General features: G+C 37.5%; 1 protein-coding gene across 4 annotated transcripts in view; it reads right to left on the minus strand.

Moving 5' to 3' along the window:
* RASAL2 (RAS protein activator like 2) overlaps window positions 1-18575 on the minus strand; it is a 411681-nt gene that overhangs the window by 56837 nt on the left and 336269 nt on the right. For all 4 annotated transcript variants that reach the window (XM_030823933.1, XM_030823934.1, XM_003258936.4 and 1 more), the window contains one exon: window positions 3713-3822. In XM_030823933.1, coding sequence (XP_030679793.1) covers window positions 3713-3822 — 110 coding nt within the window. The remainder of the gene's footprint in view (window positions 1-3712; window positions 3823-18575) is intronic.

Below are 18575 nucleotides of genomic sequence, written 5' to 3' on the forward strand. Positions count from 1 at the left end.
TTCCATGTAACCTGAAGACATGATTTTAAAACACAAGAAACAGATTGGGAGAAAAACTTTATTAACATGCATAGTAGTGGCTTACTATCCGTAGTAATAAAAAGTGCTATTCCAAATCATAAGAAATAGGACAAACAACTCCATAGAAAAATGGGCAAAGGAAATAGGTAAGTCACAGAAGAAGAAAACATATGACAGGATATTCAGTATACTAAGCATTAGCAAAATACAGATGAAAACAAAGAAATCCCCCCCCCTCATCCCATCTTTTAGAGAGGCAATATACAGTAAAGGTTACAAATACAGACTCTAAAGCCAATCTTCCTGGGTTTGAACCTCAGTTCTCTCATTTTCCAAGCTGTATAACCTCAGGCAACTTATGAATTTCTCTGTGTCTCAGTTTTCTCATCTTCAAAATAGGAGTAATGACAGTGACTATCTCATAGGGTGGTTGTGATGATTAAATGAGTTAGTTTATATAAAGTACTTAGAATATATCTGTCACATAATAAATACTACATAAGTGTTTAATATTTCTATTCTTTCAACATATTGATAAAATGGAAAAGGTTGTCTGAAGGATAAAAGTAATCTTAATTTGTTGGTGGGAAAGGTCCTTTTTTGAAGGAAAATTTGATAACATACATACTCTATACCAAGCAGTTCTACTTCTGAAATCCAACCCAGCCACCAGTACAAAAAGGCACATGTTCAAAAATGTTCATGACATCTCTGTTTTGTACCAAAAAAGGGAAACAATGTAAATATCCATCAGTAGAGAAGTGAGGTACATTATTATAAAAACACTGTAGCATACAAAGATTCAGTTGTTAAAAAGAATGATGTGGACTGACATTTACTGACACATGGAGAGTACAAAATATTTATATTAAAAAGCAAGTCACAAAGTAATATGTGATCCCATTTATATTAAAACATGAAAACATATACTTGGGTTCCCTTTATGTATGGAGTTTTAAAGAGGTCTGAAAATATACAAATGGTTAATAAGGTTATTTATGTGGGGAGATAGGAAAGATAAAGAGGGTCTTTAGTTCTTTTTCTCTTTACTTATATACTGAAACTTTTCCCCCTCCAAAACAACAAAGACAAATGAGTATTTTACTTTATAATTTAAAAACGGGGAAAAAAAAGAGCTGCTTACTACATTTAACTGGAGGTTCCATACATTGGATAAAATAATAGAAATATTTTGCTACTTAGATTTAGACACTGTATAACATTTTGAAAGAAGTGGCTGATGGCTGGGCGCGGTGGCTCACGCTTGTAATCCCAGCACTTTGGGGGGCCGAGGAGGGTGGATCACGAGGTCAGGACATCGAGACCACGGTGAAACCCTGTCTCTACTAAAAATACAAAAAAATTAGCCAGGTGTGGTGGCGGGCGCCTGTAGTCCCAGCTACTCGGAGAGGCTGAGGCAGGAGAATGGCGTGAACCCGGGAGGCGGAGCTTGCAGTGAACCAAGGTTGCACCACTGCACTCCAGCCTGGGTGACAGAACGAGACTCCGTCTCAAAAAAATAAAAATAAATAAAAAAATAAATAAATAAAAAAAAAAAGAAAGAAAGAAGTGGCTGACTTCAGCAATTGATGTATCTGACCCAAGAAAATCAGAGGTCTTCAGAAAATCCTTGGTCACACCTATAAGGGTACTAATTCAAAGAACTCAGCTGTTCATTATCTTGTAACTTAGTTCTATTTATCTGACTGTTCATATGATCTGAAGGCAAGAGAGTCTTTTTTAAAAATGGTAACACATTCAAACTACATTGAGTACATCTCTATACAAGAAAAAGCTTTTTGAAAAATTTCTGTATAGGAAATCTCTGCAATTCAAATGGAGTTGATAAATTAAAAGGGTTACTTAATATTTGAGATTTACTAGCACTTTTTTATTGTGCTGTACTTAAGAAAGAAAGGCTTTGCTATTGATTAAAGCATAACAGCATAAAAGTCACAAATAATACATTTCAATCACTGGAAAGGCTAAAAATACAGTAACTATATAATAGAAATACAAGAGACTCTGGGAGAATATGATCTCTTGGTAATTCAATCAAACAATTCCCATGGGCAACCTAAAACAAAATGGAATAGGAGAGAGCCCTTTGTTTGAAATAAAGAAGGTAATATTTAGTGCAAGGTTAAAAAATAACGTATACTTCTAAAAAAATCTTGTCTCCCAAGTTTCTATATGATGCTGCAGAGTTTAAGAAATCGGTTATTGAATTGGGGGTGTTTTATTTGCTGCACAACATTTTTGTTCTTAAGAATCGATAATCTGAAAAAAACTGTTATTCTATTTTTTGAGACATTAATAAAATGCTTTGAATTCCTGGAATGGTAAAAATTATAGAATAACAGGAAACTAAGAAAAATATTTTAAAAATCTATTTTTATGATTACCTTAAAACAAAGAGGTATAAAAGAGATAATAATACAAATATACTGCAAATTGGGCTGACTTGCAAATTTCACAGAGCATCTTTAATGTGGTTCAAGAAGGGCTAATAAAGCAGTAGTCCCTCATCAAGTCCTTCATTTACAAAATAAAGACAGTAATCATCTGCTTGGCAAATCTATAATTTTATTTCTGTTTTCTAGGTAGATAAGTGAAAAAAAGTCACTTACTGGAAAAAAAAAGTAAAACATTAATAAGAGTATCAAATATGAGAGGCAGACCTGAGTTCAAATCCTAGCTCTACTACTTATTAGCTGTGTGACCCTGGGCAAGTTTCTCAAACTTTTTATGCCTCAGTTCCTCATCTATAAAATGAGGATAACAATAGTACCTAGGGTTGTTGTATTACATGAGAGACTACATACAACATGTACGGCACAGAGTACGTACTTAATAAATATAAGTGGTGGCGATGATGTGCTGATGCTGATACCACAAACACTATTTCCAAAATTTTGAACATTATCGAGACATGATGTGTCAAAAATGTGTTAGCACACATTCAATGATTTTTGAAGGATATTATCCTTAGGGAGCTATACATTTGAGGTTTACTCAAGCTAGTAGTCCTAATTATGGAAATCCATCCAGGCTTCCTTTTCAGCACATGTCTTCTAGATGTAATTACAAACCAACAAGGCCAATTTCATATGCTATACATACAGAACATAGCAGGAAAAAGCATGGACTCTGGAGCCAACCTGCCCAAGTTCAAATACCATTTTTGCCATTTACTAGCTGTATGACCCTGGGCAAGATTATTTAACCTCTCTGTACTTCAGATTCTTCATCTATAAAATGGTGATAATAATAGTATTTATCATATAGGGTTATTATAAAGATGAAACAAGATAACATGTATGAAGCATCCTGTGACAGTGCTAAAATTGTTTAGCTACCATAATCATTATTCTTTATAGTCATTCTACCAAAAACAAAACAAAAGATACACCTCTGACCATTATAACTTGATTCTACAGAGAAACAGCTTAACTGACTCTGAAATTAGTTTTTATGTATCCACAAACTCTCCAATATTATAAGATTCTTAAATTGGTTGGGTATTTGAGTCAATATTTTGTATCTTGCCTTACTATGAACACAACATAAAAGTCAATTTTTTATTGTATTTTTCTATTTGTCATTGATTCAAATTCAGAATAGACCAAAATGCCTTAACAAAATTCGCTCTCAAACTGCTTTTTTTGTTTTAAGAAAGTTAACTTCCTACCTGTCATCTGTACTGCGAAGGGATGGAAGCCGAAAGCTCGTGTTTCTGTCAAGCTTTGACTGGCTTTTGGTCCTCTTGATGGAGCCTTTCAGACGCTTGCTGAAGAATCCCTAGAAGGAAAGGCAGAAGGTGATGGGAGAGAGAACCAAAAGGGAATGTTACTCTTCCGCACTATCTCTGCAAAAAGTATTTAGACTTTTACAATAAAGACCAGAAATAGAACCTAGCTTTTAAGCTTTTTAATTTTGTAAATAATAGTCGCTTGAAACCACCTGGCAAAGTGATGAGAAAATTTTCTTCTGTGAGAATTGGGATAATTAAACTTTCTAATAGCACCTAATTTATTATTTCTTAATGTTTATATTAGTTATGGAAGAAAAACTTCTAATTTTACTGGTAGATTTCTAAAAGCACAACAATATAACATACACAAATATATTCCTTTCTATGAAGATGGTACCAGCAATTTCAATACAAATGACATCCACTGATTTCCCAAACTAAGGGAAAACAGGCAAAGAAAATGGCATGTGCAAAGGCCCCCAGGTGAGAAGGTACTTGGTGCATTGGAGGAATTAAAAGATACTGACAGAAGAGAAAAAGCTTTATTCTAAGATATGTAAAAAGGAGTTAACTAAGTTGTAAAATATAATGTATTGGAGGTCTCGGAAGTGTTAAAACTCAGTCTATGTCACCTTGGATATGGCACTGTAAAATTAAGTATTGAATGTGGATAAACTACTTTAAAATGAAGTATAGATCATTTATGAAATCGTTAAAGCTTCCAGACTTTAACAAAGTGCTTTACAGTCTTTGGCCCCTGCCTGCTTCCTGCCAGTTTTACCGAACTATCTAGAGTTCCCTGAACATCTTCCTCAACTCTGCACCTGGCAAATAATGAGCACTTAACAAAAGTTTGTTGAATAAAAGAATACATGCAAAAATGAATGATGGTCATTACTTTCAAGAAATTTACAATTCTATCATTGGCAGGTGAAAGGAATCTTATAGAAGCATATTAAAATTCCTCAGTCAGACACAGTGGCTCACGCCTGTAGTCCCAGCATTTTGAAAAGGCTGAGGTGAGAGGATAGCTCGAGGCCAGGAATTTAAGACCAGCCTGGGCAAAATGGCGAGACCCCATCTCTACAAAAATAAAATAAAATAAAATAAAATAAAAAATGTAGCCAGCCACGGGTAGCACATGCCTGTAGTCCCAGCTACTCAGGAGGATGAAGTGGGAGGATTGCTTGAGCTCAGGAGTTCGAGGCTGCAGTAAGTGATGACTGTACCACAGCACTCCAGCCGGGGCAACAGAATGAAACCCTAACTCAAAAACAAATAAATAAAATAAAACAAAATTTCTCAAGCAAAGATTCTAATTCAAAGAAAAATATTTTGACACATGGAGAATGACTCTTTCTTGAGATGAATATCATTTTATATAAGCTGTGTACAATAAACATTTCTATAATGAAGAAAAAGAAATACTAGGCCAATATTAGCACAACAAATCTTTTATATTCCTTTACTAACTACCAAGGCCCACTGTTTAGGGGTGAAGGCTATATTTATCAGGATAAGCTAGGTTATGATAATCTAATTACCCCCCTAATCTTAGTGGCATAAAATATGTTACATGTCCATAAGCAAGTCAACTGAGGGGGTGGGATCCTGTCTATGCTGTCCTTACTCAGGAACTTAGGCTAAGGGAGGCTCTCTATCTGGGCTTCTACAGTTTTTGCAGCAGGATAAAGGTAAAATGGCAAATTATGTACATGTACTAGCTCTTAAAGCTTCATGTCACTTCTCGTCTCATTTCACTGACAAAACAATCACATGACCATATCTAACTTCAATGGAGGAAGGGATGTACAGTACTACCTGGTACTCAGAAAGGGAACTGAAAATATTTGGTGAACATCGGGGGTGGAGCCAAGATGGCCGAATAGGAACAGCTCCGGTCTACAGCTCCCAGCCTGAGCAACACAGAAGATGGGTGATTTCTGCATTTCCGTTTGAGGTACTGGGTTCATCTCACTAGGGAGTGCCAAACAGTGGGTGCAGGACAGTCGGTGCAGCGCACTGTGCGCGAGCCGAAGCAGGGTGAGGCATTGCCTCACTCGGGAAGCACAAGGGGTCAGGGAGTTCCCTTTCCTAGTCAAAGAAATGGGTAACAGACGGCACCTGGAAAATCGGGTCAGTCCGACCCTAATACTGCGCTTTTCCAATGGGCCTGGAAAACGGCACACCAGGAGATTGTGTCCCGCACCTGGCTTGGAGGGTCCTATGCCCACAGAGTCTCGCTGATTGCTAGCACAGCAGTCTGAGATCAAACTGCAAGGCGGCAGCGAGGCTGGGGGAGGGTTGCCCGCCATCGCCCAGTATTGCTTAGGTAAACAAAGCAGCCAGGAAGCTCGAACTGGGTGGAGCCCCACAGCTCAAGGAGGCCTGCCTGCCTCTGTAGGCTCCACCTCTGGGGGCAGGGCACAGACAAACAAAAATTCAGCAGGAACCTCTGCAGACTTAAATGTCCCTGTCTGACTGACAGCTTTGAAGAGAGTAGTGGTTCTCCCAGCACGCAGCTGGAGATCTGAGAACGGACAGACTGCCTCCTAAAGTGGGTCCCTGACCCCCGAGCAGCCTAACTGGGAGGCACCCCCCAGTAGGGACAGACTGACACCCCACTCGACCGGGTACTCCTCTGAGACAAAACTTCCAGAGGAACTATCAGACAGCTGAATCTGTGGTCTCACGAAAATCCACTGTTCTGCAGCCACCGCTGCTGACACCCAGCCAAACAGGGTCTGAGGTGGACCTCCAGCAAACTCCAACAGACCTGCAGCTGAGGGTCCTGTCTGGGAGAAGGAAAACTAACAAACAGAAAGGGCATCCACACCAAAAACCCATCTGTACATCACCATCATCAAAGACCAAAAGAAGATAAAACCACAAAGATGGGGAAAAAACAGAGCAGAAGAACTGGAAACTCTAAAAAGCAGAGCACCTCTCCTCCTCCAAAGGAACGCAGTTCCTCACCAGCAATGGAACAAAGCTAGACGGAGAATGACTTTGACAACTTGAGAGAAGAGGGCTTCAGATGATCAAACTACTCTGAGCTATGGGAGGAAATTCAAAACAATAGCAAAGAAGTTAAAAACTTTGAAAAAAAATTAGATGAATGGATAACTAGAATAACCAATGGAGAGAAGGGCTTAAAGGAGCTGATGGAGCTGAAAGCCAAGTATCGAGAACTACGCGAAGATTGCAGAAGCCTCAGTAGTCGATGTGATCAACTGGAAGAAAGGGTATCAGTGATGGAAGATGAAATGAATGAAATGAAGCAAGAATGGAAGTTTAGAGAAAAAAGAATAAAAAGAAACGAACAAAGCCTCCAAGAAATTTGGGACTATGTGAAAAGACCAAACTTACGTCTGATTGGTGTACCTGAAAATGACGGGGAGAATGGAACCAAGGTGGAAAACACTCTGCAAGATATTATCCAGGAGAACTTCCCCAATCTAGCAAGGCAGGCCAACATTCAGATTCAGGAAATACAGAGAACGCCACAAAGATACTCCTCGAGAAGACCAACTCCAAGACACATACTTGTCAGATTCACCAAAGTTGAAATGAAGGAAAAAATGTTAAGAGCAGCCAGAGAGAAAGGTCGGGTTACCCACAAAGGGAAGCCCATCAGACTAACAGCTGATCTCTCGGCAGAAACTCTACAAGCCAGAAGAGAGTGGGGGCCCATATTCAACATTCTTAAAGAAAAGAATTTTCAACCCAGAATTTCATATCCAGCCAAACTAAGCTTCATAAGTGAAGGAGAAATAAAATACTTTACAGACAAGCAAATGCTGAGAGATTTTGTCACCACCAGGCCTGCCCTAAAAGAGCTCCTGAAGGAAGCACTAAACATGGAAAGGAACAACTGGTACCAGCCACTGCAAAAACATGCCAAATTGTAAAGACCATCAAGGCTAGGAAGAAACTGCATCAACTAACGAGCAAAATAACCAACTAACATCATAATGACAGGATCAAATTCACACATAACAATATTAACTTTAAATGTAAATGGGCTAAATGCTCTAATTAAAAGACACAGACTGGCAAACTGGATAAGGAGTCAAGACCCATCAGTGTGCTGTATTCAGGAAACCCATCTCACGTGCAGAGACACACACAGACTCAAAATAAAGGGATGGAGGAAGATCTATCAAGCAAATGGAAAGCAAAAAAAGGCAGGGGTTGCAATCCTAGTCTTTGAAAAAATAGACTTTAAACCAACAAAGATCAAAAGAGACAAAGAAGGCCATTACATAATGGTAAAGGGATCAATTCAACATGAAGAGCTAACTATCCTAAATATATATGCACCCAACACAGGAGCACCCAGATTCATAAAGCAAGTCCTCAGTGACCTACAAAGGGACTTAAACTCCCACACAATAATAATGGGAGATTTTAACACCCCACTGTCAACATCAGACAGATCAATGAGACAGAAAGTTAACAAGGATATCCAGGAATTGAACTCGGCTCTGCACAAAGTGGACCTAATAGACATCTACAGAACTCTCCACCCCAAATCAACAGAATATACATTTTTTTCAGCACCACACCACACCTGTTCCAAAATTGACCACATAGTTGGAAGTAAAGCTCTCCTCAGCAAATGTAAAACAACAGAAATTATAACAAACTGTCTCTCAGACAACAGTGCAATCAAACTAGAACTCAGGATTAAGAAACTCACTCAAAACTGCTCAACTACATAGAAACTGAACAACCTGCTCCTGAATGACTATTGGGTACATAATGAAATGAAGGCAGAAATAAAGATGTTCTTTGAAACCAACGAGAACAAGGACACAACATACCAGAATCTCTGGGACACATTCAAAGCAGTGTGTAGAGGGAAATTTATAGCACTAAATGCCCACAAGAGAAAGAAGGAAAGATCCAAAATTGACACCCTAACATCACAATTAAAAGAACTAGAAAAGCAAGAGCAAACACATTCAAAAGCTAGCAGAAGGCTAGAAATAACTAAAATCAGAGCAGAACTGAAGGAAATAGAGACACAAAAAACCCTTCAAAAAAATTAATGAATCCAGGAGGTGGTTTTTTGAAAAGATCAACAAAATTGATAGACCGCTAGCAAGACTAATAAAGAAGAAAAGAGAGAAGAATCAAATAGACGCAATAAAAAATGAAAAGGTGATATCACCACCGATCCCACAGAAATACAATCTACCATCAGAGAATACTACAAACAACTCTATGCAAATAAACTAGAAAATCTAGAAGAAATGGATAAATTCCTCGACAAATACACCCTCCCAAGACTAAACCAGGAAGAAGTTGAATCTCTGAATAGACCAATAACAGGTTCTGAAATTGTGGCAATTATCAATAGCTTACCAATCAAAAAGAGTCCAGGACCTGATGGATTCACAGCCGAATTCTACCAGAAGTACAAGGAGGAACTGGTACCATTCCTTCTGAAACTATTCCAATCGACAGAAAAAGAGGGAATCCTCCCTAACACATTTTATGAGGCCAGCATCATCCTGATACCAAAGCCTGGCAGAGACATAACCAAAAAAGAGAATTTCAGACCAATATCCTTGATGAACATTGATGCAAAAATCCTCATTAAAACACTGGCAAACCGAATCCAGCAGCACATCAAAAAGCTTATACACCATGATCAAGTGGGCTTCATCCCTGGGATGCAAGGCTGGTTCAACATACGCAAATCAATAAATGTAATCCAGCATATAAACAGAACCAAAGACAAAAACCACATGATTATCTCAATAGATGCAGAAAAGGCCTTTGACAAAATTCAACAACCCTTCATGCTAAAAACTCTCAATAAATTAGGTATTGATGGGATGTATCTCAAAATAATAAGAGCTATCTATGACAAACCCACAGCCAATATCATACTGAATGGGCAAAAGCTAGAAGCATTCTCTTTGAAAATGGGCACAAGACAGGGATGCCCTCTCTCACCACTCCTATTCAACATAGTGCTGGAAGTTCTGGCCAGGGCAATCAGGCAGGAGAAGGAAATAAGGGGTATTCAATTAGGAAAAGAGGAAGTCAAATTGTCCCTGTTTGCAGATGACATGATTGTATATCTAGAAAACCCCATCGTCTCAGCCCAAAATCTCCTTAAGCTGATTAGCAACTTCAGCAAAGTCTCAGGATACAAAATCAATGTACAAAAATCACAAGCATTCTTGTACACCAATCACAGACAAACAGAGAGCCAAATCATGAGTGAACTCCCATTCAGAATTGCTTCAAAGAGAATAAAATACCTAGGAATCCAACTTACAAGGGATGTGAAGGACCTCTTCAAGGAGAACTGCAAACCACTGCTCAATGAAATCAAAGAGGATACAAACAAATGGAAGAACATTCCATGCTCACAGGTAGGAAGAATCAATATTGTGAAAATGGCCATAGTGCCCAAGGTAATTTATAGATTCAATGCCATCCCCATCAAGCTACCAATGACTTTCTTCACAGAATTGGAAAAAACTACTTTAAAGTTCATATGGAACCAAAATGAGCCCGCATCGCCAAGTCAATCCTAAGCCAAAAGAACAAAGCTGGAGGCATCATGCTACCTGACTTCAAACTATACTACAAGGCTACAAGAACCAAAACAGCATGGTACTGGTACCACAACAGACATAGATCAATGGAACAGAACAGAGCCCTCAGAAATAATGCCGCATATCTACAACTATCTGATCTTTGACAAACCTGACAAAAACAAGAAATAGGGAAAGGATTCCCTATTTAATAAATGGTGCTGGGAAAACTGGCTAGCCATATGTAGAAAGCTGAAATTGGATCCCTTCCTTACACCTTATACAAAAATTAATTCAAGATGGATTAAAGACTTAAATGTTAGACCTAAAATCATTAAAATTCTACAAGAAAACCTAGGCAATACCATTCAGGACACAGGCGTGGGCAAGGACTTCATGTCTAAAACACCAAAAGCAATGGCAACAAAAGCCAAAATTGACAAATGGGATCTAATTAAACTAAAGAGCTTCTGCAGAGCAAAAGAAACTACCATCAGAGTGAACAGGCAATCTACAGAATGGGAGAAAATTTTTGCAACCTACTCATCTGACAAAGGGCTAATATCCAGAATCTACAATGAACTCAAACAAATTTACAAGAAAAAAACAAACAACCCCATCAAAAATTGGGCGAAGGACATGAACAGACACTTTTCAAAAGAAGACATTTATGCAGCCAAAAAACACATGAAAAAATGCTCATCATCACTGGCTATCAGAGAAATGCAAATCAAAACCACAGTGAGATACCATCTGACACCAGTTAGAATGGCCATCATAAAAAGTCAGGAAACAACAGGTGCTGGAGACGATGTGGAGAAATAGGAACACTTTTACACTGTTGGTGGGACTGTAAACTAGTTCAATCATTGTGGAAATCAGTGTGGCGATTCCTCAGGGATCTAGAACTAGAAATACCATTTGACCCAGCCATCCCATTACTGGGTATATACCCAAAGGACTATAAATCATGCTGCTATAAAGACACATGCACACGTATGTTTATTGTGGCACTATTCACAATAGCAAAGACTTGGAACCAACCCAAATGTCCAACAACGATAGACTGGATTAAGAAAATGTGGCACATATACACCATGGAATACTATGCAGCCATAAAAAATGATGAGTTCATGTCCTTTGTAGGGACATGGATGAAACTGGAAAACATCATTCTCAGTAAACTATAGCAAGGACAAAAAACCAAACACTGCATGTTCTCACTCATAGGTGGGAATTGAACAATGAGAACACATGGACACAGGAAGGGGAACATCACACTCCGGCGACTGTTGTGGGGTGGGGGGAGGGGGAGGGACAGCATTAGGAGATATACCTAATGCTAAATGACGAGTTAATGGGTGCAGCAAAACAACGTGGCACATGGATACATATGTAACAAACCTGCACATTGTGCACATGTACCCTAAAACCTAAAGTATAATTAAAAAAAATAAAAATAAATAAATAAATAAAAGAAAGTATTTGGTGAACATCAGTATAGACTGCCATAGTGTTTTACCAAGCCAAGAGTTTTTTAAACATGCAGGCATTGCTCCTTTTATTAGAGAAAAATGAAAACAAACTTACTCAAATCAGAAGCAGAACTATTTAGATTACTGAAAGAAAATACTTATAATGCTATATCCTATTGTTTTGGCCATCCAAGGAGTAAGTGTAAAATCTCCTAGTATATATCACATAGACATAATACCCTAGGCTGTTTTTCACTCCAGCTTATTATAGGTATGTAGAGATTGACTGAAGGCAAGGGAAAAAGGCTCAATGTGAAGATGATGAGGATGAAGATCTTTATGATGATTCACTTCCACCTAATGAATAGTAAATAGTATATTTTCTTTTCCTTATGATTTTCTCAATAACACTTTCTTTTCTCTAGTTTGCTATTTTAAGAATGCAACATATAATACATATATCACACAAAATATGTGTTAATTGACTTTATATGTTATTGGCAAGGCTTCCAGTCAACAGTAGGCTAATAGTAGTTAAGTTTTGGGTGAGTCAAAAGTTATATGAAATTTTTCAACTGCACAGCAGGGTGGTGTCTCTCACCCCCATGTTGTTCAAGGGTCAACTGTACAATTTTGGTGTCATTAGGGATAGTCACTGTCATTAGTCACAGTCATTAGTACATAAAGGCAAAGGCTTTATGTATTATTTTCTATGACTCAATCAGAATGAGTCACCACATTTGCTAATAAGTGTAGTTGGCAAATCAGGTTTAAGTTTATAGAATTGTAATAGGATTGCTTGGTGGTGTTTCAAAAACCTAGGTTGAGATCCAGGCCGAGGAGTCGACCAAAAATCACACATACATTTCTAACGAAAATACAGTAAAGCATTTGACTGAGACAGTATTAGTAGACGTTCACTCATCTAGTAATTTAATTCTACCTTTTTGTGGCACTTTTTTTTTTTTTGAGACAGAGTTTCACTCTTGTTGCCCAGGCTGGAGTGCAATGGTGCAATCTCGGCACACCGCAACCTCCGCCTCCCAGGTTCAAGCTCTTCTCCTGCCTCAACCTCCCAAGTAGCTGAGATTACAGGCATGTGCCATCACACCCGGCTAATTTTGTATTTTTGGTAGAGATGGTGTTTTTCCATGTTGGTCAGGCTGGTCTCGAACTTCCGACCTCAGGTGATCCGCCCACCTCGGCCTCCCAAAGTGCTGGGATTACAGGCGTGAGCCACCGCGTCCAGCCTTGTGGCACATATCATATCATATCTCATATGACATAATATGATACATTATATTTAATAAAATGTATGCTTATTTGTTGTAGAGAACTCTACTAGGAGTTGTAAGGAAATCAAAGATAAACACAAACTCTGCCCTCAAGGAACTTGCCATTTAATACAGAATTTAGATACTAAAGATAAATTTATACACAGGCTTATTAGTAGACTGGACATGGCTGAGGAAAGAATCTCTAAGCATGAGGATATATCAACAGAAACGTCCAAAACTGAAAAGCAAGCAGAACAAACAAAAATAACCCAGAAAAGAATATCCAAAGACTACAGGACAACTATGAAAGGCATAACATGTGTAATGGGAATACCAAAAGGAGAAAAGAGAAAGAAATAGCAGAAAATCAGAAATAATAATGACTGAGAATTTCCCTAAATTAATATACCAAACCAAAGATCCAGGAAGCTCAGAGAATACCGAGAATACCAAGCAGCATAAATGCCAAAAAAAACTCCTAAAAGAAAAAAAATTCCAACCCCCAAAACTACACTCAGGCATATAATTTTCAAACTGCAGAAAAACAAAGATAAAGAAAAAATCCTAAAGAAGCCAGAAGGAAAAAACACCTTATGTACAGAGGAACAAAAATAAGCATTACATCTGGCTTCTCCTCAGAAACCATACAAGAAAGAGAATGGAGTGAAATATTAAAGTGTTGAGAGTAAAAAAAAAAAAAAGAACCCAAACTACCAACCTAGAATTCTATAACCTGCAAAACTATCATTCAAAAGTGAAGGTGAAATAAAGCTTTCTCACGTACATGAAAAAATTGAGGAAAAATGTTGCCAGTAGACCAGCAATGCAAAAAATGTTTAAAGAAGTTCCTTAGAGAGAAAGAAAACAATATAGGTCAGAAATTGGACCTTCTTAAGAAAAAAAAGAGTATAAAAGGAATAAGTGAAAATAAAACCACCTTTTTTCTTCTTAATTGATTTAATATTAAAGTAATAACAATGTAATTATGTATGATTATGTATGTATGCTTATGTCTATATGATATGTATGCTTATGTATACTTATATATAAGGGAAATGAATAATATCAATGATACGTGACAAGATGGAAGAATTAAGATTACTTTATTATAAGGTACTCATACTATCTATGAAGTTGTATAGTGTTATGTGAAAGTGGACTTAATTAGTTATAAATTTAAAAAACTGCAAATTCTAGGGAAACCACTAAATTTTTTTAAAAATAAGTGTAACTGATATGCTAAGAAAGGAGAGAAAATGCAATGATATGTCATTCAATTATAATCATGAAAGGTGAACTAGAAATACCATTTGACCCAGCCATCCCATTACTGGGTATATACCCAAAGGACTATAAATCATGCTGCTATAAAGACACATGCACACGTATGTTTATTGCGGCACTATTCACAATAGCAAAGAGTTGGAACCAACCCAAATGTCCAACAACGATAGACTGGATTAAGAAAATGTGGCACATATACACCATGGAGTACTATGCAGCCATAAAAAATGATGAGTTCATGTCCTTTGTAGGGACATGGATGAAATTGGAAAACATCATTCTCAGTAAACTATCGCAAGGACAAAAAACCAAACACCGCATGTTCTCACTCATAGGTGGGAATTGAACAATGAGAACTCATGGACACAGGAAGGGGAACATCACACTCCGGGGACTGTTGTGGGGTTGTGGGAGGTGGGAGGGACAGCATTAGGAGATATACCTAATGCTAAATGACGAGTTAATGGGTGCAGGAAATCAACATGGCACATGGATACATATGTAACAAACCTGCACATTGTGCACATGTACCCTAAAACCTAAAGTATAATAAAAAAAAATAATAATCATGAAAGGTTATAAACAGTGGAAAACAAAGGCAACAAATAGAAAACAGTTAACAAATATGGTTAGAAACCCAACTAAATCAATAATCACTTTGAACGTCAATAGTCTAAATACACCAATTAAAAAAGATTGTCAGTGTAGATCAGAAAACAAGACCCAACTATATATTATCTACAAGAAACTCACTTTAAATATAAAGGCACAAAAAGATTAATAGGAAATGGATAGAAAAAATATACTATGCCAACACTAATCAAAAGAAAGCAGGCATAGCTATATTAATTTCAGACAGAGCAGATATTAGAGCAAGAAAACTTAACAAGGATAAAGAATGGCATTATATAATGATAAATGGGTCAATTCTCCAAGAAGACAGCCTTAATGTATATGTGCTTAATAACAAGAGTGTCAAGAGACATGAGGCAAAACTGGTAAGAGTTGCTAGGAGAAATAGATAAATCTATATAGTTGAAGACTGCACACCTATCTATCAGAAATGGACAGATCTAGCAGGCAGAAAATCAGTGAGGATATAGTTGAACTCCAAAACACCATTTAATCAACTGGATATAATTGACATCTATAGACTACTTTATCCAACAACAGCAGAATAGACGTTCCTCAGGCTTATATGGAACATTCACCAAGACAGATCAAATTCTGGGCATAAAACGCACATTAATAAATTTAAAAGAATAGAAATCATACAATGTCTTCTTTCAGACCATAATGGAATTAAACTGGAAATCAGTAATAGAAAGATGACTAGAGAACTCCAAAATATGTGGGGACTAAATAACATACTTCTAAACAACACATGGATCAAAGAAGAAATCTCAAGAGAAATTAAAAAACACTTTAAACTGAATGAAATAAAAATGAAAACATAACATCAAAATTTTGTGGTATGCAGTAAAAACAGTGCTTAGAGCAAAATTTATAGCATTGAATGCATATACTAGAAAAGAAGAAAGATCTAAACCCAATACTAAGTTTCTATCTTAGAAAACTAGAAAAAAAAGAGCAAATTAAATCTAAAGCAAACACAAGAAATAAAAATTAGTGCAGAATCAATGAAATTGAAAACAATAAATCAATAAATAAAAGCAATAAAATCAAAAGCTGGTTCCTTATGAAGATCAATAAAATTTGTAAGTCTCTAGCCAGGCTAACTAAGAAAAAAATAAAGATGACCCAAATGACTTATATTATAAATAAAAGAGGGGGCATCACAACAGGTTCTATGGACCTTAAAATGGTACAAAGGGATTTGATAATCTAGGTGAAACAGATCAATTCCTTGAAAGACACGATCTGCCAAACTTATACAGGAAGAAATAGACAATATGAATAGGGCTATACCTATTAAAGAAATTGAGTCAATAATTAATAACCTTACAAAACAGAAGCACCAGGCCCAGATGGGTTCCTCTGGTGAATTCCATGAAACATTAAAGGAAGAAATGATACCAATTCTCTACAATGTCTTTCAGAAGATAGAAGATAGAAGCAGAGAGAATAGTTCTTAACTTAGTTCTAGATTCACAGCAAAACTGAGTAGAAGATATAAAGATATCCAATGTTCCTCCCCTTCCCTCTACACATGCATAGCCATTCCCACCAACATCCCCTACCAAACTGGAATATTTGTCACAACTGACGAATCTACATTGACATCATCATCACCCATATTCCATAGGTTACTTTAGGGTTTGTTATTGGTGTTGTGCATTCTATGGGTTTGGACAAATGTATGGTGATATGTATCCACAATTATAGTATTATGCAGAGTATATTTACCACTCAAAATCCTCTGTGCTCTGCCTATTCATCCCTCAGCACCTCCCACACCCCAACCCCTAGCAAACAGTGATCTTTTCACTGATTCCATAGTTTTACCTTTTCTAGAATGTCATACATTGACAGTCCCCCATTTAAGATGGTTTGAACAATTTTTTGATTTATGATGGGTTTATCAGGACATTAAATACTTTTCAATTTAGGATATTTTTGACTTATGATGTTGGACATAACCCTATTGTAAGTCAAGGAGCATCTGTGGTTGGAATCATACTGCAGCCTTTTTAGATTGGCTTGTTTCACTTAGTAATATGTACTTAAGGTTCCTCTGGGTCTGTTCTGTTTTTGTTTTTTCTGCAGTCTTCTTTTTCTTTGCTTTTCAGTCTTGCCACTTTCTACTGAGATGTCCTCAAGCTCAGAAATTCTTTCCTCAATTGTGCCCTGTCTACTAATATGCCCACAAAAGGCATTCTTCATTTCTGCTACAGTGTTTTTGATTTCCAGCATTCCCTTTTGGTTCTTTTTTATAATTTCTACCTCTCTTCTTACATTGTCCATCTGTTCTTGCATGCTATCTGCTTTATCCATTAGAACCCTTAGTATATTAATCATAATTGTTTTAAGTTTCCGATCTGATAATTTCAATATTATCTGAGGCTGGTTCTGATGCTTGCTCTGAGGATGGTTCTGATGCTTGCCCCGTCTCTTTAAACTGTGTTTTCTGCCTTTTAGTATGTTCTGTATTTTTTTCTTGCTAGCTGGATATGCTGTACCAGGTGAGAGGAACTGCAGTATACAGGCCTTTAGTAATGTAGTAGTAAGGTGGGGGAAAACATTCTGAAGTCCTATTAGATCTCAGTCTTTTAATGAGTCTGTGTTTATGGACTGTGAACTTCGTAAGTGCTTCTCAGTGCCCCTCACCCCAGTCACCCCACTTAGGTGGAAGGGGATGGCTAGAGAGGGCTGGAATTGGTTATTTCCCTTCCTTCTTATCAGTTAGGCTCTGGTTAGTTTCTTCTGAGAGCAGACCTTGTTAAGAAAAACAGAACGGGCCAGGTGTGGTGGCTCATGCCTGTAATCCCAGCACTTTGGGAGGCTGAGGCAGGCGGATCACCTGAGGTCAGGAGTTTGAGACCAGCCTGGCCAACATGGCAAAACCCCATCTCTACTAAACATACAAAAATTAGCCGGAGATCATGCCACTGCCCTCCAGCCTGGGAGACAGAGCAAGACTCTGAAGAAAAGACAGACAGACGGATGGATGATGGATGGAAGGAAGGAAGGAAGGAAGGAAGGAAGGAAGGAAGGAAGGGAAAAGAAAAGAAAAGAAAGAAAAAGAAAGTTCTGATGCATTTCAAAATGGCTCCTTTCCCTTCTCCCTGCTGGAAAAATGAGGGGAATTTTCTCAGATATTCACTGTGAGAACCTGGTAGGACTCTAGGAGGTAAAATTTTTAAAAATTGTGGCCTCCCCATTAATGAATACCCCTGCAGTTTTTATCTCTCAGACTTGGCCACACTAAGACTCCAGCATTTCATAAATTACGGTTGAGGTTTTCCTATCTGAAAACAAGAAGTCTTGCATTTAAACTTTTGAGGGGATGGCATAATGTTATATTTACCTTAACATCTATCACAATATTTAAACTTTAGTAAGTCCTTGATAAATACATATATGAAATTATGGCTGATTTAGGAACAAAGATAAGGAAAAGGTTAAGATTGCACAGAGTGGGCAGTAATACTTCAGGGAGGTAGTGAAACCTTTCAAAATTTTGTGGTCATCTCCTTGATGTAAATGAAGCATAGTTTTAACCTGAGAAATGGTTTCTCTCAGAGCC

This window comes from Nomascus leucogenys, chromosome 12 (genome assembly GCF_006542625.1).
Source record: "Nomascus leucogenys isolate Asia chromosome 12, Asia_NLE_v1, whole genome shotgun sequence".
NCBI lineage: Eukaryota > Metazoa > Chordata > Mammalia > Primates > Hylobatidae > Nomascus > Nomascus leucogenys.